Source organism: Nerophis ophidion, linkage group LG27 (assembly GCF_033978795.1).
Source record: "Nerophis ophidion isolate RoL-2023_Sa linkage group LG27, RoL_Noph_v1.0, whole genome shotgun sequence".
Taxonomy (NCBI): domain Eukaryota; kingdom Metazoa; phylum Chordata; class Actinopteri; order Syngnathiformes; family Syngnathidae; genus Nerophis; species Nerophis ophidion.
In genome coordinates this window covers 23,312,090-23,336,876 of record NC_084637.1, presented here as the reverse complement: position 1 = coordinate 23,336,876, position 24,787 = coordinate 23,312,090, and the positions used below count along the sequence as shown (strand labels likewise).

General features: G+C 36.9%; 1 protein-coding gene, 7 non-coding genes and 1 pseudogene across 8 annotated transcripts in view; 7 read left to right on the top strand and 2 right to left on the bottom strand.

The window, feature by feature from the left end:
* Window positions 1-24,787, bottom strand: part of LOC133544461 (suppressor of tumorigenicity 14 protein homolog) — a 480,364-nt pseudogene that overhangs the window by 207,044 nt on the left and 248,533 nt on the right.
* The window catches only part of LOC133544042 (semaphorin-3G-like), a 169,445-nt gene that overhangs the window by 138,474 nt on the left and 6,184 nt on the right, over window positions 1-24,787 (bottom strand). Inside the window, exons 2-3 of the mRNA XM_061889067.1 lie at window positions 15,033-15,193; window positions 7,771-7,833 (exon numbers count right to left, since the gene is read on the bottom strand). Coding sequence (XP_061745051.1) covers window positions 7,771-7,833; window positions 15,033-15,193 — 224 coding nt within the window. The remainder of the gene's footprint in view (window positions 1-7,770; window positions 7,834-15,032; window positions 15,194-24,787) is intronic.
* trnai-aau (transfer RNA isoleucine (anticodon AAU)) lies at window positions 990-1,063 on the top strand. Its single transcript has one exon. It is a non-coding gene; the product is annotated as a tRNA-Ile (tRNA).
* On the top strand, window positions 1,852-1,925 carry trnai-aau (transfer RNA isoleucine (anticodon AAU)). Its single transcript has one exon. It is a non-coding gene; the product is annotated as a tRNA-Ile (tRNA).
* Window positions 2,282-2,355, top strand: trnai-aau (transfer RNA isoleucine (anticodon AAU)). Its single transcript has one exon. It is a non-coding gene; the product is annotated as a tRNA-Ile (tRNA).
* On the top strand, window positions 3,143-3,216 carry trnai-aau (transfer RNA isoleucine (anticodon AAU)). Its single transcript has one exon. It is a non-coding gene; the product is annotated as a tRNA-Ile (tRNA).
* Window positions 4,004-4,077, top strand: trnai-aau (transfer RNA isoleucine (anticodon AAU)). Its single transcript has one exon. It is a non-coding gene; the product is annotated as a tRNA-Ile (tRNA).
* On the top strand, window positions 4,869-4,942 carry trnai-aau (transfer RNA isoleucine (anticodon AAU)). The gene has a single exon. It is a non-coding gene; the product is annotated as a tRNA-Ile (tRNA).
* On the top strand, window positions 5,731-5,804 carry trnai-aau (transfer RNA isoleucine (anticodon AAU)). The gene has a single exon. It is a non-coding gene; the product is annotated as a tRNA-Ile (tRNA).

Sequence of the window (24,787 nt, the reverse complement as noted above, 5' to 3'; positions counted from 1 at the left end):
TTGCTATTTATGATAAGGCTGGGGGTTCCAGTAGTGCTGTCAAAAAGGTTCCAATCCCCGATCTTCCGTCATAGCTCTTAAACATGTAAAGTTACCAAGTTTAAAAAAATATGGGATTGCTTTCATAAGGCCGGTTAGCTCAGCTGGTTAGAGCGTGGTGCTAATAACGCCAAAGTTGTGGGTTAAATCCCCGTACGGTCCAGACACATTTTGTTAAATATTAGCTACGTCCATAAGAACCAGACAGGTCCTGGTTTGTTGTATAATTAAATGCTAATTTGAAGGACTCTGATTCAACTAAATGCATGCATTTTACATTTTTACAATTAAATAGCATGTGCTGAGGGTGAGGATTTGAAAGAGCAGTGTTATCCCAAACCTAATCCTAAAAAAACGGATAACTCTAGCCGATTAGCATGTTTTGTAAATATGCTCAGGTTTTGGGTTCCAGTAGTTCAGTCACAAAGGTTCAAATCCACACTTCAATATGAACTATTTAACATGTTAAGTATATACACTTACTCTGAGTTTTTTAAGGTTTGACTCCAAAGGATATCTGGCCAGTTAGCTCAGTTGGTTAGCGCATGGTGCTAATAATGCCAAGGTTGCGGGTTCGATCGCCGTACGGGCCAGTTGGGTTTTATTAAATATTAGATGTGTCCATTAGAACTGGACAAGATCCGGTTTGTTACGTAGCTAAATGCTAAATCAAAAAATTCAGTCAACTAAAATGGTACTTTTCCTTACTTATAATTAACTATTGTGTACTGAGGGTGTGGATTTGACAGTTTAGTGTTATCCCAAACCTAATCCTGACAAATCCTAAAAAAACCCTGCTAAGTTTAGCTGGTTAGCATGTGTTGCTATTTATGATAAGGCTGGTGGTTCCAATAGTGCTGTCACGAAGGTTCCAATCCCCGATCTTCCGTTATAGCTCTTAAAAATGTAAAGTTACCGAGTTTTAAAAAAATATGAATGAATAATTGTAAGGCCGGTTAGCTCAGTTGGTTAGAGCGTGGTGCTAATAACACCAAGGTCGCGGATTCGATCCCCGTATGGGCCAGACATATTTTGTTAAATATTCGCTATGTCCATAAGAACCAGACAAGTCCTGATTTGTTGCATAGCTAAATATTAATTTGAAGGACTCTGATTCAACTAAATGCATGTATTTTACTTACTTTCAATTAAATATCGTATACTGAGGGTGAGATTTGAAAGAGCAGTGTTATCCCAAACATAATCCTAAAAAACCTGATAACTCTAGCCGATTAGCATGTGTTACTAAATATGCGCAGGATGTGGGTTCCAGTAGTTCAGTCACAAAGGTTCAAATCCACACTCTTCATTATTAACTCTTTAACGTTTTAAATATATACACTTACTCTTAGTTTTTTAAGGGTTGTCTCCAATGAATATATGGCCAGTTATCTCGGTTGGTTAGCGCATGATGGTTACAACGCCACGGTTGCGGGTTCGATCGCCATACGGGCCTGCCGGGTTATGTTACATATTAGATGTGTCCATTAGAACTGGACAAGATGCGGTTCGTTACGTACTTAAATGCTAAATCAACAATTCAGTCAACTAAAATGGTACATTTCCTTACTTATAATTAACTATTGTGTACTGAGGGTGTGGATTTGACAGTGTAGTGTTATCCCAAACCTAATCCTGACAAATCCTAAAAAACCCCTGCTAAATTTAGCTGGTTAGCATGTGTTGCTATTTATTATAAGGCTGGGGGTTCCAGTAGTACTGTCACGAAGGTTCCAATCCCCGATCATCCGTTATAGCTCTTAAACATGTAAAGTTAGCGAATTAAAAAAAAATATGGAGCAGCTCACATAAGGCTGGTTAGCTCAGTTGGTTAGAGCGTGGTGCTAATAACGCCAAAGTCACGGGTTTGATCCCCGTACGGGCCAGACATGTTTTGTTAAATATAAGCTATGTCCGCAAGAACCAGACAAGTCCTGGTTTGTTGCATAGCTAAATATTAATTTGAAGGACTGTGATTCAACTACATGCATGCATTTTACTTACTTTCAATTAAATATCGTGTACTGAGGGTGAGATTTGAAAGAGCAGTGTTATCCCAAAGCTAATCCTAAAAAACCTGATAACTCTAGCCGGTTAGCATGTGTTCCTAAATATGCTATTTTTTATAAGGCTGGGGGTTCCAGTAGTGCTGTCACGAAGGTTCCAATCCCCGATCTTCCGTTATAGCTCTTAAACATGTAAAGTTAGCGAATTTAAAAAAAATATGGAGTAGCTCACATAAGGCCGGTTAGCTCAGTTGGTTAGAGCGTGGTGCTAATAACGCCAAGGTCGCGGGTTCGATCCCCGTACGGGCCAGACACATTTTGTTAAATATAAGCTATGTCCGCAAGAACCAGACAAGTCATGGTTTGTTGCATAGCTAAATATTGATTTGAAAGACTCTGATTCAACTAAAAGCATGCATTTTACTTACTTTCAATTAAATTTTGTGTACTGAGGTTGAGATTTGAAAGAGCAGTGTTATCCCAAACCTAATCCTAAAAAACCTGATAACCGTAGGCGATTAGCATGTGTTGCTAAATATGCTCAGGTTGTGGGTTCCAGTAGTTCAGTCACAAAGGTTCAAATCCACACTCTTCAATAATAACTCTTTAACATGTTAAGTATATACACTTACTCTTAGCTTTTTAAGGTTTGACTCCAATGAATATATGGCCAGTTAGCTCAGTTGGTTAGAGCGTGGTGCTTATAATGCCAAGTTTGCGGGTTCGATCGCCGTGCGAGCCAGACAGGTTTTGTTAAATATTAGATGTGTCCATCAGAACTGGACAAAATCCGTTTTGTTACATAGTTAAATGCTAAATAAAAAAATCAGTCAACTAAAATGGTACATTTCCTTACTTATAATTAACTATTGTGTACTGAGGGTGTGGATTTGACAGTGTAGTGTTATCCCAAACCTAATCCTGACAAATCCTAAAAAAACCCTGCTAAGTTAGCTGGTTAGCATGTGTTGCTATTTATGATAAGGCTGGTGGTTCCAGTAGTGCTGTGACGAAGGTTCCAATCCCCGATCTTCCGTTATAGCTCTTACACATGTAAAGTTACCGAGTTTAAAAAATATATGGGGTTCGTTTTGTAAGGCCGGTTAGCTCAGTTGGTTAGAGCGTGGTGCTAATAACGCTAAGGTCGCGGGTTCGATCCCCGTACGGGCCAGCCACATTTTGTTAAATATAAGCTATGTCCGCAAGAACCAGACAAGTCCTGGTTTGTTGCATAGCTAAATATTGATTTGAAAGACTCTGATTCAACTAAAAGCATGCATTTTACTTACTTTCAATTAAATTTTGTGTACTGAGGTTGAGATTTGAAAGAGCAGTGTTATCCCAAACCTAATCCTAAAAAACCTGATAACCGTAGGCGATTAGCATGTGTTGCTAAATATGCTCAGGTTGTGGGTTCCAGTAGTTCAGTCACAAAGGTTCAAATCCACACTCTTCAATAATAACTCTTTAACATGTTAAGTATATACACTTACTCTTAGCTTCTTAAGGTTTGACTCCAATGAATATATGGCCAGTTAGCTCAGTTGGTTAGAGCGTGGTGCTTATAATGCCAAGTTTGCGGGTTCGATTGCCGTGCGAGCCAGACAGGTTTTGTTAAATATTAGATGTGTCCATCAGAACTGGACAAAATCCGTTTTGTTACATAGTTAAATGCTAAATAAAAAAATCAGTCAACTAAAATGGTACATTTCCTTACTTATAATCAACTATTGTGTACTGAGGGTGTGGATTTGACAGTGTAGTGTTATCCCAAACCTAATCCTGACAAATCCTAAAAAAACCCTGCTAAGTTAGCTGGTTAGCATGTGTTGCTATTTATGATAAGGCTGGTGGTTCCAGTAGTGCTGTGACGAAGGTTCCAATCCCCGATCTTCCGTTATAGCTCTTACACATGTAAAGTTACCGAGTTTAAAAAATATATGGGGTTCGTTTTGTAAGGCCGGTTAGCTCAGTTGGTTAGAGCGTGGTGCTAATAACGCTAAGGTCGCGGGTTCGATCCCCGTACGGGCCAGACACATTTTGTTAAATATTAGCTATGTCCATAAGAACCAGACAAGTCCTGGTTTGTTGCATAGCTAAATGCTTATTTGAAGGACTCTGATTCAACTAAATGCATTCACTTTACTTTCTTACAATGAAATATCGTGTACAGAGGGTGAGGATTTGAAAGAGCAGTGTTATCACAAACCTAATCCTAAAAAACCTGCTAACTCTAGCCGGTTAGCATGTGTTGCTAAGTATGCTAAGGTTGTGGGTTCCAGTAGTTCAGTCACAAAGGTTCAAATCCACACTCTTCAGTATTAACTCTTTAACATGTTAAGTATATACACTGACTCTTAGTTTTTTAAGGTTTGATTCCCATGAAAATCTGTCCAGTTAGCTTAGTTGGTTTGAGCATGGTGCTGATTACGCCAAGGTTGTGGGTTCGATTGACGTACGGTCCAGCCAGGTTTTGTTAAATATTAGATGTGTCCATTCGAACTGGACAAGATCCGGTTTGTTACGTAGCTAAATGCTAAATCATAAATTTGAGTCAACTAAAATGGTGCATTTCCTTACTTATAATTTCTTATTGTGTACAGAGGGTGTGGATTTGACAGTGTAGTGTTATCCCAAACCTAATCCTGACAAATCCTAAAAAAAACCCTGCTAAGTTTAGCTGGTTAGCATGTGTTGCTAATTATGATAAGGCTCGGGCTTCCAGTAGTGCTGTCACAAAGTATCCAATCCCCGATATTCCGTCATAGCTCTTAAACATGTAAAGTTACCGAGTTTTGAAAAACTATGGGGTTGCTTTCGTAAGGGTGGTTAGCTCAGCTGGTTAGAGCGTGGTGCCAATAACGCCAAGGTCGTGGGTTCGATCCCCGTACGGGCCAGACAAATTTTGTTAAATATTAGCTATGTCCATAAGAACCAGACAAGTCCTGGTTTGTTGCATAGCTAAATATTAATTTGAAGGACTCTGATTCAACTAAATGCATGCATTTTACTTACTTTCAATTAAATATCGTGTACTGAGGGTGAGATTTGAAAGAGCAGTGTTATCCCAAAGCTAATCCTAAAAAACCTGATAACTCTAGCCGGTTAGCATGTGTTGCTAAGTATGCTAAGGTTGTGGGTTCCAGTAGTTCAGTCACAAAGGTTCAAATCCACACTCTTCAGTATTAACTCTTTAACATGTTAAGTATATACACTTACTCCTAGTTTTTTAAGAATTGACTCCAATGAATATCTGGCCAGTTACCTCAGTTGGTTTGAGCATGGTGCTCATAACGCAGAGATTGCGGGTTCAATTGCCGTACGGGCCAGCAAGGTCTGGGTAAATATTAGATGTGTCCATTAGAACCGGACAAGATCAGTTTTGTTACGTAGCTAAATGCTAAATCAAAAATTCAGTCAACTAAAATGGTACATTTCCTTACTTATAATTAACTATTGTGTACTGAGGGTGTGGATTTGACAGTGTAGTCTTATCCCAAACCTAATCCTGACAAATCCTAAAAAACCCCTGATAAATTTAGCTGGTTAGCATGTGTTGCTATTTATGATAAGGCTGGGGGTTCCAGTAGTGCTGTCACGAAGGTTCCAATCCCCGATCTTCCGTTATAGCTCTTAAACATGTAAAGTTAGCAAGTTTAAAAAAAATATGGAGTGGCTCACATAAGGCCGGTTAGCTCAGTTGGTTAGAGCGTGGTGCTAATAACGCCAAGGTCGCGGGTTCGATCACCGTACGGGCCAGACACATTTTGGTAAATATAAGCTATGTCCGCAAGAACCAGACAAGTCCTGGTTTGTTGCATAGCTAAATATTAATTTGAAGGACTCTGATTCAACTAAATGCATGCATTTTACTTACTTTCAATTAAATATCGTGTACAGAGGTTAAGATGTGAAAGAGCAGTGTTATCCCAAACCGAACCCTAAAAAACCTGATAACTCTGGCCAATTAGCATGTGTTGCTAAATATGCTCAGGTTGTGGGTTCCAGTAGTTCAGTCACAAAGGTTCAAATCCACACTCTTCAGTATTAACTCTTTAACATGTTAAGTATATGCACTGACTTTTAGTTTTTGAAGGTGTGATTTTGAGCAACATATGGCAGGTTAGCTCAGTTAGTTAGAGCGTGGTGCTAATAAGGCCATGGTAACGGGGTCGATCCTTGGCGGGCCTGTCAGGTCTTGTTCAATTTTAACTGTGTCCATTAGAACCAGGCAGGATCTGGTTTGTTACTTAGCTAAATGCTAAATAAGAAATTTGAGTCAACTAAAATTGTGCATTTCCTTACTTACAGTAACATTTTGTGTGCTGACGGTGTGGATTTGACAGTGTAGTGTTCTCCAAACCTAATCCTGGCAAATCATAAAAAACCTGTAGACTTTAGCATGTGTTGCTGATTATGCTTAGGTCGGGGGTTCCAGTAGTTCAGTCACAAAGGTTTAAATCTACACTCTTCTATATTCACTTTTAAACATGTAAACTATGTACGATAGTATTGTCCCGATACCAATATTTTGGTAACGGTACAGGTGCCGAAATTATTTCGATACTTTTCGTTACTTTACGATACTTAAAATAAAGGGGGCCATAAAAATTTGCAATATTTTAACAAAAATAATCTTAGGGTACATCAAACATATGTTTCTTATTGCAAGTTTGTGCTTAAATAAAATAGTGAACATACTAGACAACTTGTCTTTTAGTAGTGAGTAAACAAACAAAGACTCCTAATTAGTCTGCTAACATATGCAGTAACATATTGTGCCATTTTTCTACCTATTATTTTGTCAACATTATTAAGGACAAGTGGTAGAAAATAAATTATTAATCTACTTGTTTATTTACTGTTAATATCTGCTTATTTTCTCTTTTAACATGTTCTATCTGAACTTCTGTTAAAATGTAACAATCACTTATTCTTCCGTTGTTTGATACTTTACATTTGTTTTGGATGATACCACAAGTAGTTACAGGATCATACATTGGTCATATTCCAAAGTCCTCATGTTTCCAGAGACGTTTTTCCTGACTTTATAAACATAATATGAATAAAAAAAAAAAAACGAAAGATGTTGTGATGCCAAAACATATCGACTAGTTACGTTATTGTACTTGGTATCATTACAGTGGATGTCAGGTGTAGATGGCATTTGTTTACATTTTGACGCCGGTCAGCTACCGTGTGTAGTGAAGCATGTTTAGCTATTCCTTGTCCTGCAGGGATGATACTTGTAAGAAGCCTCTTTTATTTGTCACCATGGAGACAAGGATTAGTGATTTAGAATTAGCTAAATCACTGCCGATGGCGGATGGACGTTAGCCGCTAACCAGCAAGCCATGTCTTAAAGCACCTCTTCCTGAGGGCGTTTTAGTGTTATAACTTCACCTTTATCTTTACTTTTTAAACCAAAATGCTTCCGTTCTCCCTTAACTGTCTACACACTGTGTCTGCTTGTAAGTACTCTGTGATTGTGCGTTGCCGAACATGCTCCTCTGCTCTTAAAACCAGCAATGACACGTCGTGACGATTCTGTTTACTTTAGCTGGTTAGCATGTGTTGCTAACTATGCTAAGGTTGGGGCAGCAAGTTCCAAAAGACCACCATGACCGACACAATGGTGGACTAAAAGACACATGGACGAATGGGCAGTGTGTACATTGCTAGCAGACAATATTTACACATCAGTCGTTAGGCGTTAATGACTTACTTGTGGTTCTTTCCCCCTTTGAATGCAGTCCTCTCTGTTGCCAGGCAACGGGGGCCAATAGATCTATGCGGGGACACAAAGACATGACACTTAACTTCAAATTTTTACAACAATTCCATGTTTCCAACATCGTGGTTGGCAATCATGGAGAGTTGGTTGGTATTTCCTTTTTCAGAGGAAACTATAGCCTACTATCAAACATTCTATTTAACGGGAGATGTGGGATTTGGTAAATGGGAAGCAAATTTTGAGGTAAGATAATAATGTTGTGCTGTGAAGGCTAAACCACAAACTTGGGACATAGAAATAAATATCTGTGGTCAAACTCTATAAGATTGCAACACAACACTGTTGCACATTGTGTCCTCAACCACAATAAACCTTTCCATGATGCACACAAGAGTGTGAAACTTTGTCAAAACATGCACCCTCGCTGTTTTGCTTGTGCAATTATTTTTCTGACAAACACACCACATGGTGGCGCTGTTATTGAAACCCACAAGTTTTATTGACTTGTTATTTTTCACACAGCGCAAAAACACTCAAAGTAACTTTATGGTGTTTTGTCAAATAAGAAAAACTTGGGACGCGCCTTTAGGGGACTGACAAACACATTCTTTGAAAAACGTGGCTGCCATCAAACAAAAAGGTAAATTCTGGACGATAAAACGCTACGTTTATAACCCCGTGGCTTATAAAATGGTGTGGCTAATTTATGGATGTATTTTTCCAAACGACCATGATGCAAATAGTAAAAAAAAACAAAAAAACAAGTACAGAAAAAAAGTGTGTTTTTGTTTCTGCTATGGTAAAAGTAATAGCATATAACTTGACTCTAACTCCATCAGAACTGTTGTTGCCCGTTAATTGAATGTTCATTTCTCTACCGTAAGCTGTCTCCAAAGGTGTTTCAGAGAATTTGGCAGTACATCCAACCGGCCTCACAACCGCAGACCTAGTGTAATCCAACTGGCCCAGGACCTCCACATACAGCAGGTGCACCTCCATGATCATCTAAGACCATCCACCCAGACAGCTGCTGCAACAATTGGTTTGCATAACCATAAAAATTCTGCACAAACTGTCGGAAACGCTCGTAGAAAATCATCTATGTGACAAGACACTGCTGTGTGCAAAAACACAAGTCATATGAAAAAAGTGCAGTGCTGAAACATCTTCAAAAGCACTAGTCAAAAATAATCTAAATGACAGAAATAGTCTGCTGTTTGTAGAAATCTGGGGCAAAAACAATAGATCCTTTATATAATATATGCTGTTTTTAAGAATATACATTAAAAAACAACAACAGGTAAAACTTGTCTTTATGACAATAGTGCTTTGCTGTATTTGGGAATAATCTGCAAAAACACAAGTCAAAGATAATCTGTATGACTAGAGTGCTCTGCCGTTTTTAAGAATAACATCCAAAAACGCTTGTAGAAAATCATCAATGTGACAAGGCACTGCTGTTTTTAGGAATAATCCGCAAAAACACAAGTCATATGAAAAAATTGCTGTGCTTTTTTGAGAAGCATCTTCAAAAGCACTAGTCAAAGATTGTTTATATGACAGAAACAGTCTGCTGTTTATAGAACACTGAGGCAAAAAGACTAGTCAACGATACTTTAAATCAGGGGTCACTAATCTTTTTGAAACCAAGAGCTACTTCTTGGGTACTGATTAATGCGAAGGGCTACCAGTTTGATACACACTTAAATAAATTGCCAGAAATAGCCAATTTGCTCAATTTGCCTTTAATATATATATATATATATATATATATATATATATATATATATATATATATATATATATATATATATATATAAGAGGGTATTTCTGTCCGTCATTCAGTCGTACATTTTTTTTTCCTTTTACGGAAGGTTTTTTGTAGAGAATAAATGATGAAAAAAAACATTTAATTGAACGGTTTAAAAGAGGAGAAAACAGGAAAAAAATTTAAATGTAATTTTGAAATATAGTTCATCTTCAATTTCGACTCTTTAAATTTCAAAATTCAACAGGAAAAAAGAAGAGAAAAACTAGCTAATTTGAATCTTTTTGAAAAAATTAAAAAAATAATTTATGGAACATCATTAGTGATTTTTCGTAATTAAGATTAATTTTAGGCTTTTGATGACATGTTTTAAATAGGTTAAAACCCAATCTGCACTTTATTAGAATATATAACAAATTGGACCAAGCTATATTTCTAACAAAGACAAATGATTATTTATTGTAGATTTTCCAGAACAAAAATTTTAAAATAAATTCAAAAGCCTTTGAAATAAGATTTAAATTTGATTCTACAGATTTTCTAGATTTGCCAGAATAATTTTTTTTTTAATTTTAATCATAATAAGTTTGAAGAAATATTTCACAAAATATTCTTTGTCGAAAAACAAGCTAAAATGAAGAATTAAATCAAAATGTATTTATTATTCTTTACAATAAAAAAATAAATTTACTTGAACATTGATTTAAATTGTCAGGAAAGAAGAGGAAGGAATTTAAAAGGTAACAAGGTATATGTGTTTAAAAATCTTAAAATCATTTTTAAGGTTGTATTTTTTCTCTAAAATTGTCTTTCTGAAGGTTATAAGAAGCAAAGTAAAAATATATATAGATATATATTTAAACAAGTGAAGACAAAGTCTTTAAAATATTTTCTTGGATTTTCAAATTCTATTTGAGTTTTGTCTCTCTTATAATTAAAAATGTCGAGCAAAGCGAGACCAGCTTGCTAGTAAATAAATAAAATTTAAAAAATAAAGGCAGCTCACTGGTAAGTGCTGCTATTTGAGCTATTTTTTAGAACAGGCCAGCGGGCTACTCATCTGGTCCTTACAGGCGACCTGGTGCCCGCGGGCACTGCGTTGGTGACCCCTGCTTTATATGATATGTGCTGTTTTTAAGAATACACATCAAAAAACAACAGTTAGCTTGTCTATATGACAAGAGAGCTCTGCTGTTTTTACGAATCTAGGCTAGTCTAAGATGGGCTTGAGTCCAAATTTGAACTAAAATGAACATTTCACAAAGTGTTAGAGACAGATTTGACCCTGGAACAGACTATTTCTGCCACCGCTGATGGGTAAACATGATAACAGAAATATGATTTTGTTCCTAAACATTTGTGGGTGTGGCCTCGTTCTGCTGGTTCAATATGAGAAGTAGGAGTCTGATGCCTGCCCACAATAAAACTAGAAATTGGAGCGTTGGCCTTAGGTCAAAATCTTTGGCACAGTTTCTCTGGCTCATCCCGTCTGGCGTCCAGGATCCCCACCCTGGTGAGAAACTTCCTTCCTGCTTGGCGTCTTCGCACACTCACTCAGACGTGGTCCTCGTCCTTTGATGGCCAAAGTTGTTTGTGTCTCGGGTGACAAGCGAGGGACACTCGCCCAGACGCGTCCTTCCAACCGGCCCCTGATGTCTGGCGGGTACCAGCCAAAAAGCCTCTAATGGGTTGCCAGATGCTTAACGAAAAGCAGCATAGGACACTAAATCAAGTTGCACTTTGATCCACCCACGACCAGTCACCTTTGCTTGCCCTCACCATCTCTCCCGTCCAAAGGCAAAACCCAGTAACTACATTTTGGTCAAAACTGAGCTGATAATAATTTTGGAGTTCCTAGGTGATATGCTTTACATTAGTGTATGCGATATTGTAATTTGTTCCGTAAGTAAGCTGTTACGCGCATTGCAGGACCTAGCAACTACCACATAACCGCGTAGATACAACAGAAAAACCTAGTATCTCATGGGACTAATCGGAGCTTCTTTGTCAGTCGCCTTATTGTCTTTAATGAGACATTTGCACGAATGGGGGCCGACGGTCAACCTGATTATGTGATATTATGGCACGAGGGGATATTTGGAAGGTTGGCCCAGGACGTTGCAAGCACCTTCATTAAATGTATTGTTCTGGATTCTTCCCCTTGCATACTCTTTTGGGCAGATAACTGTGGAGGTCAAAATCAAAACTGGACGCTGTACACGGCTCTTGCCCAATGTGCCAACGCAGAATGGGGCCCACCCGAGATTGTGATAAAATATCTGGAGAAAGGGCACACGTTCATGAGAGCAGATTCCATCCATGGCTCAATCGGCAAGAAAATGAAAGCTCAAGAAAACATCTATACGTTTGATGACTTTGTAGATCTTTGTAAGACAGCATCAAGATAGATTGGTTTTCCTTTGTTTTCTCAAAATCAGCTAGACGTGAGTTACTAGGTTTTGCCTTTGGACGGGAGATCTTCTCATTTCTCAACAGAGTTCCGCCTTCCTCTGCCAAACTAACAACAATTGACTGCAATAAAAACATACATCGTGTGGAGAATACAAAGCGGTTCCCATGGCAACCAGCATCGTTTCCTGCTCTGCGCGTATGTTTTCCCAAGTTATTGCAGGGTAATTATAAATAATTGGAAGCGCTGAACCGTGTTCTTGAGGCGAGAACAGCAGCGGTGTGATTCCGAACGCAACAGTTTGACACAGAACAGAAATGTTTGGTTTGGAGTTTGAACGTATTCGTACGCATATTCAAAGTAATCACAGGAAGTATGAGTTCATACGTGGTACTTTGCAGTCGGACCACGTAGTTTGCCTTAGCAGTAATGGTCGTTCGCTTTAGAATATGATTCGTTGGAACAAAATGGTGGGTCGTGGTCCTGGGCGGCACGAGTGCTGCTGGCACCGGGGAGCTGCGGTTCAGTGCAGGGAAAAATGAATTCCAACATGTCCAACATGTTGGACATGTTGGAATTCATTTTGTACCGACTTTTTCTGGTCTTTTGGCAAGATAATTGTCTTGCCTACAGTCAAGAATGGAGGTTCTAGAGTGCACGAGTGCTGTCGGCACCAGGGAGCGCGGTTCAGTGCGGGGAAAAATTAATTCCAGCATGTCCAACACGTGGGTTGGACATGGACCATCTTCTTCTGGTTTTTGACAGTTTTTTTTTTGGCAAGATCATTGTCTTGCCTACAGTCAAGCATGGAGGTTGTAGAGTGCACGAGTGCTAACGGCACAAGGGAGCTGCGGTTCCGTGCGGGGAAAAATTAATTCCAGCATGCCCAACACGTGCATTGGACATGTACCATCTTTTTCTAGTTTTTGACAGTTTTTTTGGCAAGATCATTGTCTTGCCTACAGTCAAGCATGGAGGTTCTAGAGTGCACAAGTGCTGCCGGCACCAGGGAGCTGCGGTTCAGTGTGGGGAAAATGTATTCCAGCATGTCCAACATGTGGGTTGGACATGGACCATCTTTTTCTAGTTTTTGACAGTTTTTTTTTTGGCAAGATCATTGTCTTGCCTACAGTCAAGCATGGTGCATGAGTGCTGCCGGCACAATCAGTGCAAGATGTTTTATGGAAGCTATATGTGAGAAAAGAGCATGCCGCACATTATGCATTGTCTTCCTGATCGTTTTTTTAGATTAAAATAAGGATTCAGAAATGTAATACTAATATAATCCTTATTATTATAATCATGACGCGACCCCAAAAAGAGGGACAAGCGGTAGAAAATTTAAGGATGGATGGATTATTATTATTATTATTGTTTGTTTCGTTTTTGTTGCTATCATTATTTTTGATCATTATTACGATTATTATTAATATTACTTGTAGTTGTAAAAGTAGTTATTGTGTTTTTTTGCTTTGATTCCAGCAACTCTGGACCTCATTCACTCTTTAAAGCAAACAAAAAATGTACATTTATATTTATAACATTTTAAAATTGAATCAAGTTTAATCTGGATTTGTTTATTTAATTTGACTTTTTATGTTGTTGTAGTTTTGTTTTGTTTTTTTGTCATACTGACTATGGAAAATTCAAGACTAATATAATACACATTATAATATTAATAATAATTGCAGTTATTATTGGCTTTTACAAAAGGTAAACGTGATGAGCTATTGGCTACCAGCAGCTAGCATTATATATCTTGTCTTTGCAGTCTATTCAATTGAATATAAGTTGAAATTGATTTGCAAATCATTGTATTCTGTTTTAATTTCCAATTAACACCAGGGGTGCCCATTACGTCGACCGTGGGGGGGGGTGTCAGTCGATCTCCAGCCAGGCTTTTAAAAAAAATAGACCTAAAAATGAGTGATCATCAAACTTCACTAAGACGTCACTTAAATGACATTCACGGTACCGAAGGGTCTTGTGAGATGACGCTGGCTGCTGCAAGATCATTATTATGAAAATATGACCGAGAGGAAGGCGAGAAACACTTTTCATTTCAACAGACTCTCGCGCCGTCCCTTCCGTCAAAACTCTAAAGGCCGACTGCACATTTCCTATCTTCACAACAAAAGCCCTGCTTCATGCTGCCTGCGCTAACTAAATACAGAGTCTCGGAAAACTGGCGTGCACAAGCGATTCCTCAGAAAGCTGGCGTGCACATCACTTGTGCACGCCAGCTTTCTGAGACTCTTATTTTGTTAGCGCAGGCAGCATGAACCAGGGTTTTTATTGTGAGGATAGGAAATGTGCAGTCGGCCTTTAGAGTTTTGACGGAAGGGACGGCGCGAAAGTCTGTTGAAATAAAGTGTTTCTCGCCTTCCTCTGTCATTTTTTCATAATAATGAACTGGCAGCAGCCAGCGTCATCTCACAAGACCCTCGGGTGCCGTGAACGTCAATCAAGCAAGCTACGGAATTTGCCGCCAATGTTTTTCTTGTAAAGTGTATGGAAGCTGGATGAATTAGATGCCAAAAACCAACCACTTTCATGTGGTATTGAACAGAAAGGACAACTTTTTTTCTCCTCCATTTGAAAATGTGGGCGTTATCATCATTACTGTCTGATTCCAATCAATGCAAGTCATCAGAATCAGGTAATACACCAACTTATATTCTTGTCTTTGTGAAAGAAAGACATCTATATGTGTTACACATCCTTGTATTATCATTAAACACATTTAACTTGTTTACAAAAATGTCTCTTTCATAAATAAATAAATATAAATGATATGGCGACTTGTCCAGGATGTACCCCGCCTTCCGCCCGATTGTAGCTGAGATAGGCGCCAGCGCCCCCCGCGACCCCGAAAGGGAATAAGCGGTAGAAAATGGATGGATGGATGGATATATAAATGAGGTAGATCCCCTCGAGTTGGTCAATTGAAAAGTAGCTCGCCTGCAGAAAAAGTGTGGGCACCCCTGATTTACACAATGTGCCAACATCAAAAAACAAAGCAATAAAACATATTTTTGGGAAAAACATGTTGATGATGTGTTTCCTCCATGTCACCTCTTTGGACTCGCTGCGTGCAGGTCCTAGCAGGAGAGAGTACATCACGTCTTTGCCCCCCAGGAAGAGACGGTCACGGTACTCATCCAGATAGACGGCGGACAGGGAAAGTTGTCCGTGATGACCGCTGAAGATGGACGACCTGTTGGTGGACAGCAAATCTGCAGAACAGAAAAGATTGACATTATTATTGATCACCTTTGTTAGTGAATACTGGTGCAAGGACAGGGTCCTGGTCTAAAGGATCAAGCTTTGGAGGTACGGTGTTAAAATAGTCCAACTTGTGTCCTTCTAATATGGACTGTGGACCGAGTTGGAACCCTACACGAGAAATCAACACAGTTTGCATCATACATACCATTCAGCCATTCAGCCGACCATTCTCAGTTACGGTTTAGCTGTTTTCTGGGTATACTTTTAAAACGGCACCGTGACTCAAACTAGCCTTGTTTACATTGAAATATGATCTACAAAGCACTCCCAACTATAGAACTGTCTATCCATCCATTTTTTACCGCTTATTCCCTTTTTGGGTTGCGGGGGGGCGCTGGCGCCTATCTCAGCTACAATCGGGCGGAAGGCAGGGTACACCCTGGACAAGTTGCCACCTCATCGCAGGGCCAACACAGATAGACAGACAACATTGACACTCACATTCACATTCACACACTAGGGCCAATTTAGTGTTGCCAATCAACCTATCCCCAGGTGCATGTCTTTGGAAGTGGGAGGAAGCCCGAGTACCCGGAGGGAACCCACGCATTCACGGGGAGAACATGCAAACTCCACACAGAAAGATCCCGAGCCTGGATTTGAACCCAAGACTGCAGGAACTTCGTATTGTGAGGCAGACGCACTAACCCCTCTGCCACCGTGAAGCCTTGAACTGTCTATATTGTCAATAATTACTTTACTTGATCTTGTTTTTATTGACATGTTATGCTTGAATGAGTAACTTCTAACAATGAATGGGTATGGCTTTAAAACAGCGCCGTGACTCGATGTAGCCTTGTATACATTTAAGTATGATTTATAAAGTACTCTCAAATATAGAAATGTCTATGATGTCATTTATTACTTTCCTTGATTTAGTTTCTAGCGACATTATATTGTTAAATGTGTCACTTCTAACAATGAATGGGTATGGCTCTAAAACGGCACTATGACTCGAAGTAGCTTTGTATACATTTAAAAATGATCTATAAAGTACACCCAAATATAGAAATGTCTATAATGTAATTTATTACTGCACTTGATTTTGTTTTTAGCTACATTTTATGGTTAAATGTGTAGCTTTTAAGAATTAATGGCTATGGCTTTAAAACGGCACCATAACTCAAAGTAGCCTTGTCTACATGTATGTGTGATCTATAAAGTACTCCCAAATATAGAAATGTCTACAATGTAATTCATTACTTTACTTGATTTTGTTTTTAGCTGCATTATATGGTTAAATGTATAGCTATTAAGAATTAATGGTGTACGCTTTTAAAACATCACTATGACTCAAAGTATCCTTGTGTACATTGAAATAGATCTATAAAGCCTTCCAAAATATAAAAATATCTGTTTTGCCATTTATTAGTTTACTGGATTTTGTTTTTAGCTACATTATATGGTTAAATGTGTAATTTCTAATAATGTAAGGGCATGGCTTTATAACGGCACCATGACTCAAAGTAGCCTTGTATACATTTAAATATGATCTATAAAGTACTACCACATATAGAAATGTCTATAATGTCACTCTTTATTTCACTTGATTTTGTTTGTAGATGTGTAGCTTTTAAGAATTAATGGGTTTGCCTTTAAATAGGAACCATGACTCAAAGTAGCTTTGTGTACATTGAAATATGATCTATAAAGAACTCCTAAATATAGAATTGTCTATAATGTAATTTAATAATCTACTTGATTTTAATTTTAGCTACATTATATGGTTAAATGTGTAGCTTTTAAGAATGAATGAGTATGCCTTTAAAACGGCACCATGACTCAAAGTAGCTTTGTGTACATTGAAATATGATCTGTGAACCATTTCAAAATGTAGAAATGTCTATTTTGTCATTTATTAGTTTACTTGATTTTGTTTTTAGCTACATTATATGGTTAAATGTGTAATTTCTAACAATGAATGGGTATGGCTTTAAAATGGTACCATGACTCAAAGTAGACTTGTATACATTTAAATATTATCTAAATAGTACTCCCAAATATAGAATTGTCTATAATGTCATTTTTTTACTTCACTTGATTTTGTTTTTAGATGTGTACCTTTTAAGAATTAATGGGTATGCCTTTAAAACGGCACCATGACTCAAAGTAACCTTGTATACATTTAAATATGATCGATAAAGTAGTCACAAATATAGAAATGTCTATAATGTCATTTATTACTAAACTTGATTTGGTTTTTTGCTACATTTTATGGTTGAATGTGTCACTTCTAACAATGATTAACTATATGCCTCAGAGTCATACAATTTGGTACTTGACACATGCTAACTGTTAGCATTTTAACATTTTTAGCTATATGCCTCAGAGTCACACAACTTGGTACTTGACACATGCTAGCTGTTAGCATGCTAACTTTTTCCCTATAGGCCTCAGAGTCATACAACATGGTACTTGGCACATGCTAACTGTTAGCATGTTAACATTAGCATGCCAACTTTTTTAGCTGTTTACCTCAAAGTCATTCAAAACAGTACTTGGCACATGTTAAGTATTACCATGCTAACATTTTAGCTATATGCCTCAGAGTCAAACAACAAGGTACTTGGCACATGCAAACTGTTAGCATCCTAACTTTTTTTGCTATATGCTTCACAGTCATACAACATGGTACTTGACACATGCTAACTGCTAGCATGTTAAAATTAGCATGACAACCTTTGAGTGGTATACGTCAGAGTCATACAACTTGGTACTTGACACATGCTAACTGTGCAGATGCTAACTTTTTTGTTATATGCCTCAGAGTCATACGACATTGTACTTGACACATGCTAACTGTTAGCATGCTAACTTTTTTGCTATATCCCTCAGAGTGATAAAACATGGTACTTGACACATGCTAACTATTAGCATGTTAAAATGAGCATGACAACATTTTAGTCATATACCTCAGAGTCATACAACTTGGTACTTGACACATGCTAACTGTGCACATGCTAACTTTTTGCTATATGCCTCAGAGTCATAAATCTTAATACTTGACATATGCTAACCTTCTTAGCCAATTGCTCATTTGTACGCCCCAGAGTCATATAAATATTGGCACTTGACACATTCTAACTGTTAGCACGCTAACATTTTTTTTTAGCTGTACTGTATGCGTCAGACTCATACAACATGGTACTTGGCACATGCTAACTGTTAGCATGCTAACTTTCTTTTAGCTGTATGCTTTAGAGTCATACAACTTGGTACTTGACACATGCCAGCTGTTAGCATGCTAACTTTTTTTAGCTATATGGGTCGGAGTCATACAACATGGTACTTGACACATGCTAACTTTTAGCACGTCAACATTAGCACGACAACTTTTTTTAGCGGTATACCTCAGAATCATACAACTTGGTCCTTGGCACATGCTAACTGTGCACATGCTAACTTATTTAGCTATAGGCCTCAAAGTCATACAACATTATACTTGACACATGTTTGCTGTTAGCATGCTGATTTTTTTGCTATATGCCTCAGAGTCATACAACATGGTACTTGACACATGTTAACGGTTAGCATGTTAACATTAGCATGCCAACTTTTCTTAGCTATATGCCTCAGACTCATACAACTTGGTACTTGACACATGCTAACTATTAGCATGTTAAACTTAGTATGATAACTTTTTAGCCGTATGCCTCACCATTCAATATCATAACATTATTTTAGCACGATAAAAGGGCAGGAGGCATGCCCCCACTCCCACCCCGAATAGAATGTTACCATAAAATGTACTTTTTCTTTTTCTTATTTTTATAATTAAATCCTGGCGACTAGGCTGCCAATTTCATTTTTACCGTAAAACGGACTATTTTTGGATAGTGTACTCCGTCACATGAGTGCATACAGTAAGCATGTTTTGACTTCATCTTTCCAAATATGGTTCTTGTTTGATAAAGTCCGACAGTAAATCCTGGCTCGCAAAAAGTCCAAACCCGAAGAACAAAGACCAAGAAACATAACTCTCACTGCGGGGTCACGATGTAAAACCTGCACTTTCCGTCCAAAGACAAGTAAATCTTGCACCCGTTGGAAACATGTGCGGCTCCCACACGTCCAGTCATATATCTGTGGGGGCCGGTCCGGGATGGGTCCCTGATTCTGCACCTGGTTGCAGAATCACTCCCGAAAATAACCAACAGCAACTTCAAAATTCAGGCACTGAATATCACAAACCATGGTTTTCAGGTATAAACATACAACATAAGCTAAAACGTTAGCATAAAATGTTGGCATCCTCATATAAAGGACTTTAGCACACTTCAAAGATGGCGCCAAGTATTAACATTTGTGCGTTTTATATTTAAACATATAAAAATAGCAAAAAATGGAAACATGCTAACGTTCTGACAGGTATGATAAAAGCCCATTAAATGTTAACATACTTGCTCGAAAGCACTGACTATCACAAACCATAATTTTTAGGTGTAAACATACAAAATAAGTTAAAAAGCAAGGATTCAATATAAGCATTTTAATGTTAGTATTTTAGCATACTTCAAAGAGGGTGCCGACTATTCAAATTCATGATTTTTAGGACTAAACATAAATATTTTGCTAAAAGGCCAGCTAAAAAAATGTGAGCACGCTAATGTTCTCACAAATATGGTAAACAGATGTTAACTGTTAGCATACGTGCTCGACAGCACTGAATATCACAAACCATGATTTTAGGTGTAAACATACAAAATTAGCTAAAAAGCGAGGATACAACATTAGCATCCTATTATGCGAGACATTAGCACACTTTAAAGATAGCGCCATGTATCGGAATTAATGATTTTTAGATTTAAACATGAACATTTTTTTGCTAAATAGCTTACAAAAAATGTTAGCATGCTAACGCTCTCACAAATATGGTAAACGCATGTTAACTATTAGGTAACTTGCTCTAAAGCACTGACTATCACAAACCATGATTTTTAGGCGTAAACATACCAAATAAGCTAAAAGGTTAAAATATAATGTTAGTATTTTAGCATTTTTTAAAGAGGGTGACAAGTATCAAAATTCATGATTTTTATGTCTAAAACATAAACATTTTGCTAAAATGCTAGCTAAAAATGTTAGGATGCTAATGTTCTCACAAATATGGTAAACAGATGTTAACTCTTAGCATACGTGCTCGACAGCACTGAATATCACAAACCATGAATTTTAGGTGTAAACATACAAAATTACCTAAACAGCGAGGATACAATGTTAGCATCCTATAATAAGAGACATTAGTACACTTCAAAGATGGCGCCATGTATCGAAATTTGTGATTTTTAGTTTTAACCATGAACATTTTTTTTCCTAAAAAGCTTACAAAAAATGTTAGCATGCTAACACTCTCACAAATATGGTAAACGCATGTTAACTATTAGCTAACTTGCTCGAAAGCACTGACTATCACAAACCATGATTTTTAGGTGTAAACATACAAAATAAGCTAAAAAGCTAGGATACAATGTTAGCATTTTAATGTTAGTATTATAGCAAACTTCAAAGAGGGTGCCAAGTATCAAAAATCATGATTTCTGTGTCTAAACATAAACATTTTGCTAAAATGCTAGCTAAAAATGTTAGAATGCTAATGTTCTCACAAATATGGTAAACAGATGTTTTCTGTTAGAATACGTGCTCGACAGCACTGAATATCACAAACAATGATTTTTAGGTGTAAGCATATAAAATTTGCTAAAATTTTAGCATGAAATGTTAGCATCCTCATATAAGGGACATTATTAGCACACTTCAAAGATGGCGACAAGTATCAACATTCATGATTTTTAGATTTAAACATGAAACATTTTTTGCTAAAAAACTAACAAATAATATTTTTATGACTTTTTGGTCCAAACATTAAAAAATACCTAAAAAGCTTGGCCAAAACATTAGCATGTCCTCACAAATATGCAAACAGTTAACATGTGTTTGAAATAAGACACAAGCAAACACAATGCTTATATCGGACATTTTACACGCACGCCAATATCACCTGTTACTGTTTTTTGTTTTTTTGCTGGTATCAGACCAATACCTGATATCAATATTGGATCAAAACTTAACTTTTCTTCTGTCATTACAAAAAGATCCAACTTTTAAACTTTCTTTGAACTTCCTGCTTTTTTCTTTTTCTCTCTCTCTCTTTCTCTCTCGCTCTCTCTCACGCACACACACACACACACACACACACACGCACGCACGCACGCACACACACACACACACACACAGTCGCACACACACACACATTCTTGTATTTGTTACACCCTCTTGAGACCACGGAAAAAGGCCTACCACTTTAGGGCCACCCTAATATATATATATATATATATATATATATATATATATATGTTTGTATTTACAACATTAATAGTATATACATGCTATATAAATATAAAAAGGTAAGCTTTTGGTAAAATTTGTATTTTTTTGAATATTTTGTTTGTAAATGGTTTTTAATATTCATTATTTACTTCAAGTTATGACAGTATGTCTCTATATCCATATTTGTTATTATTATTATTAATTTTGACCAAAGGGGGCGCAATTCATTTTCTTACACACACTTGTTTTTCCATATGTTGACCACAGAGGGAGCACTTCAAATTTTTACACACACTTGTTATTTCATATGTTGACCCGAGAGGGAGCACTTCAAATTTTTACACACACTTGTTATTACATATGTTGGCCAGAGGGGGAGCCCTTTTAAAATCGACACACATTGGATAAATCCCTCCTTTTTGGGACCACTCTCATTTTGATAGATTTCACCACCTGTCCGCACCTGTCAAATGAGACTTTCGCTATTTTTTATTTTTGTAATGTGCTTAAGGCCGATGACAAAGGAGTCACGGACCACAGATGGCCCCTGTTCCGCACTTTGGGCAACCCAGATGTAGAAGCTAACTGTTAATAGCCACTATATTCTTAGTAACATAGTGTATTTATTCAGCTTATGGTCACATATGGGACACGGGTTGTCTAAAATCAGCTGTTCACCTGGCAGAGTTTTTTTGGGGGCTGAATAAGGAACTGTCATCTTGGTTTATCATATATTGCTGCCTTTGCACCTGTTAATGTTTACTTCTGTGTGCACATTAAAACAAGAAAAAATCCTGACTTTGGAGCAATGTTCACAGACACAGACGCAATGGTTTTCTATATTAGGACCATGATTATAATGACCATGATTTCGGTCCTAATTTGGTCACCACTTGGAAGGTACATATCCCTGTTGATGTCGCAAGAAGATTAGAAATACACACACGCACACACACACACACACACACACACACACACACACACACACACACACACACACACACACACACACACACACACACACACACCTCATTACCAGCAGGGAGAAGGTTTGAATATTTTACGATGAAAGGATACGGGCAAGCTTTAAACGTCGCACATAAAATGTTGGCAGCGGTAAAAGGCGTCCACGCTGGACACGAGAGCGACACGACGACAGGCAAAGACGAGGTCAGCGCCAGGAGGAGGGAGGCATCGTGTGGGAGGGAAAATAACGAGCAACTTTTGCACTTTCTTGCTTTTGGGAAACGTGAACAAGAAACGTCTGCAATGTTCTCAAATAGTCAAGATGTTTGTACTTAATACAGAGCAATCAACATTATTTAAAAATTAACATTGATCACATGAAATTGTAATTAAATTAGATAACATATGATAAATAAAAAATAATAATAATTCAAGCTTAATATAGTTCTACCATAACAATGTAAAAGGTTAATATGGTCTGCTACTATTTCTTCTCCCTCATATCTTTTTGAATCCAGTTGTTCATTTTATTTTTGTATTGTTTTGTTTGTATCGATCAAAATATTGATAATAGAGGTAAGTATTTTTATTCAGGATCTATGAGCAGGACAGATGAATAAAAAAATACATAATATTACGGTAAATTATAATATCTTCAATGAAACGAAATTGAACTAAATAAAATAAAATAAAATAAAATTAAATTTTATTAAATTAATACAATTTTATTAAATTAAATTAAATTCACATAACACTGTAAAAAAAAACGTCGGTAAAAACAGGGCATGTGAAATATTAATTAATAATTGACAGGACGCGTTGTATGAAAGCATATCCCAAGCCTCCTCCTGCTACATCACTGGTAATAAAGTCTCCCGTTGGAACACTGTTCGTTAGTGGAGAACTACTATGTTTAAAGTCTTACCTTACTCAGTTTCAGGAGAATATTTGTTATACTTTTCAATTTTAATTTTGATTTTAATTTTAATTTTAATTTTATTTTTAATTTTAATTTTAATTAATTTTAATTTTAATTTTAATTTTAATTTTAATTTTAATTTTAATTTTAATTTTAATTTCAATTTTAATTTTAATTTAAAAAATAAGTTTAATTTTATTGTTGATTTTGATTTTGATTTTAATTTTGGTTTTATTTTAATCTTATTTTTGGTTTAGATTTTAAATTTCATTTTAAATTTATTTTTAAAATGTATTTTGAAAATTCATATTATTTTTTTTATTTTTATTTTTAAATTATTTTTAAAATAAAAAAAAAACACTTTTAGTTTCAAATCATTTTTAAATTTTTCACTCAAAAATAGTAAATCACTGAGCAATTTTTTGAACAGGAATTAGTTAAGATGAAGTAGTTTTTGGAGTTTGATTAAAAAATTTAAAAATTGTTCAGGAGGGAAAAAAGTGTGAACATTTTAAAATAAATGGTGACCTGCGTAAAAGCAACAGTGATACTGTTTGTCATTTTGCTTGCACTAATTTGGTCTAGAATCTACCGTACATTGTAAGGCAACATTCTACCAATTGAGCTGCTAGTTATATATATATATATATATATATATATATATATATATATATATATATAAAACCAACATCGGCTGCAAGTTCCTCACTCTGATCGACAAACACTTCCCCAAAGGCAACACCCTAAGAAAAATATTCAACAAGAACAACATTAAATTGAGCTACAGCTGTATGAATAACATGCAACAAATCATTTCAAACCACAACAAAGCAATTGCAAAAGGACTGCCTACCCCCTGACTAAACGACTCTAAAACCAATAATGAATGTAACTGTCGCAGGAAACCTGATTGCCCTCTCAACGGAAGGTGCTTACAGACATCAGTCGTTTACCAAGCAAAGGTAACACGCAAGGACATTAACACATCCAACACGTACGTAGGATTAACCGAAGGAGCGTTCAAAACAAGATGGAATAATCACAACGCCTCCTTTAGAAACCAGACTTTGCGGAATTCTACAGAACTCAGCAAACACATTTGGAACCTCAAAGACAATAATGTTGAATATTCAATAACATGGCAAATTCTTGCATCCAGCACACCTTACAACAGTGGTAATAAAAGATGCAACCTATGCTTAAAAGAAAAACTGTTTATTATATATCATCCAGATCTATCATCCCTCAACAAGCGCAGTGAAATCATTTCAACATGCCGCCACAGACGGAAACACCTCCTAGGTAACACATGAGCCAATCACCACACCCC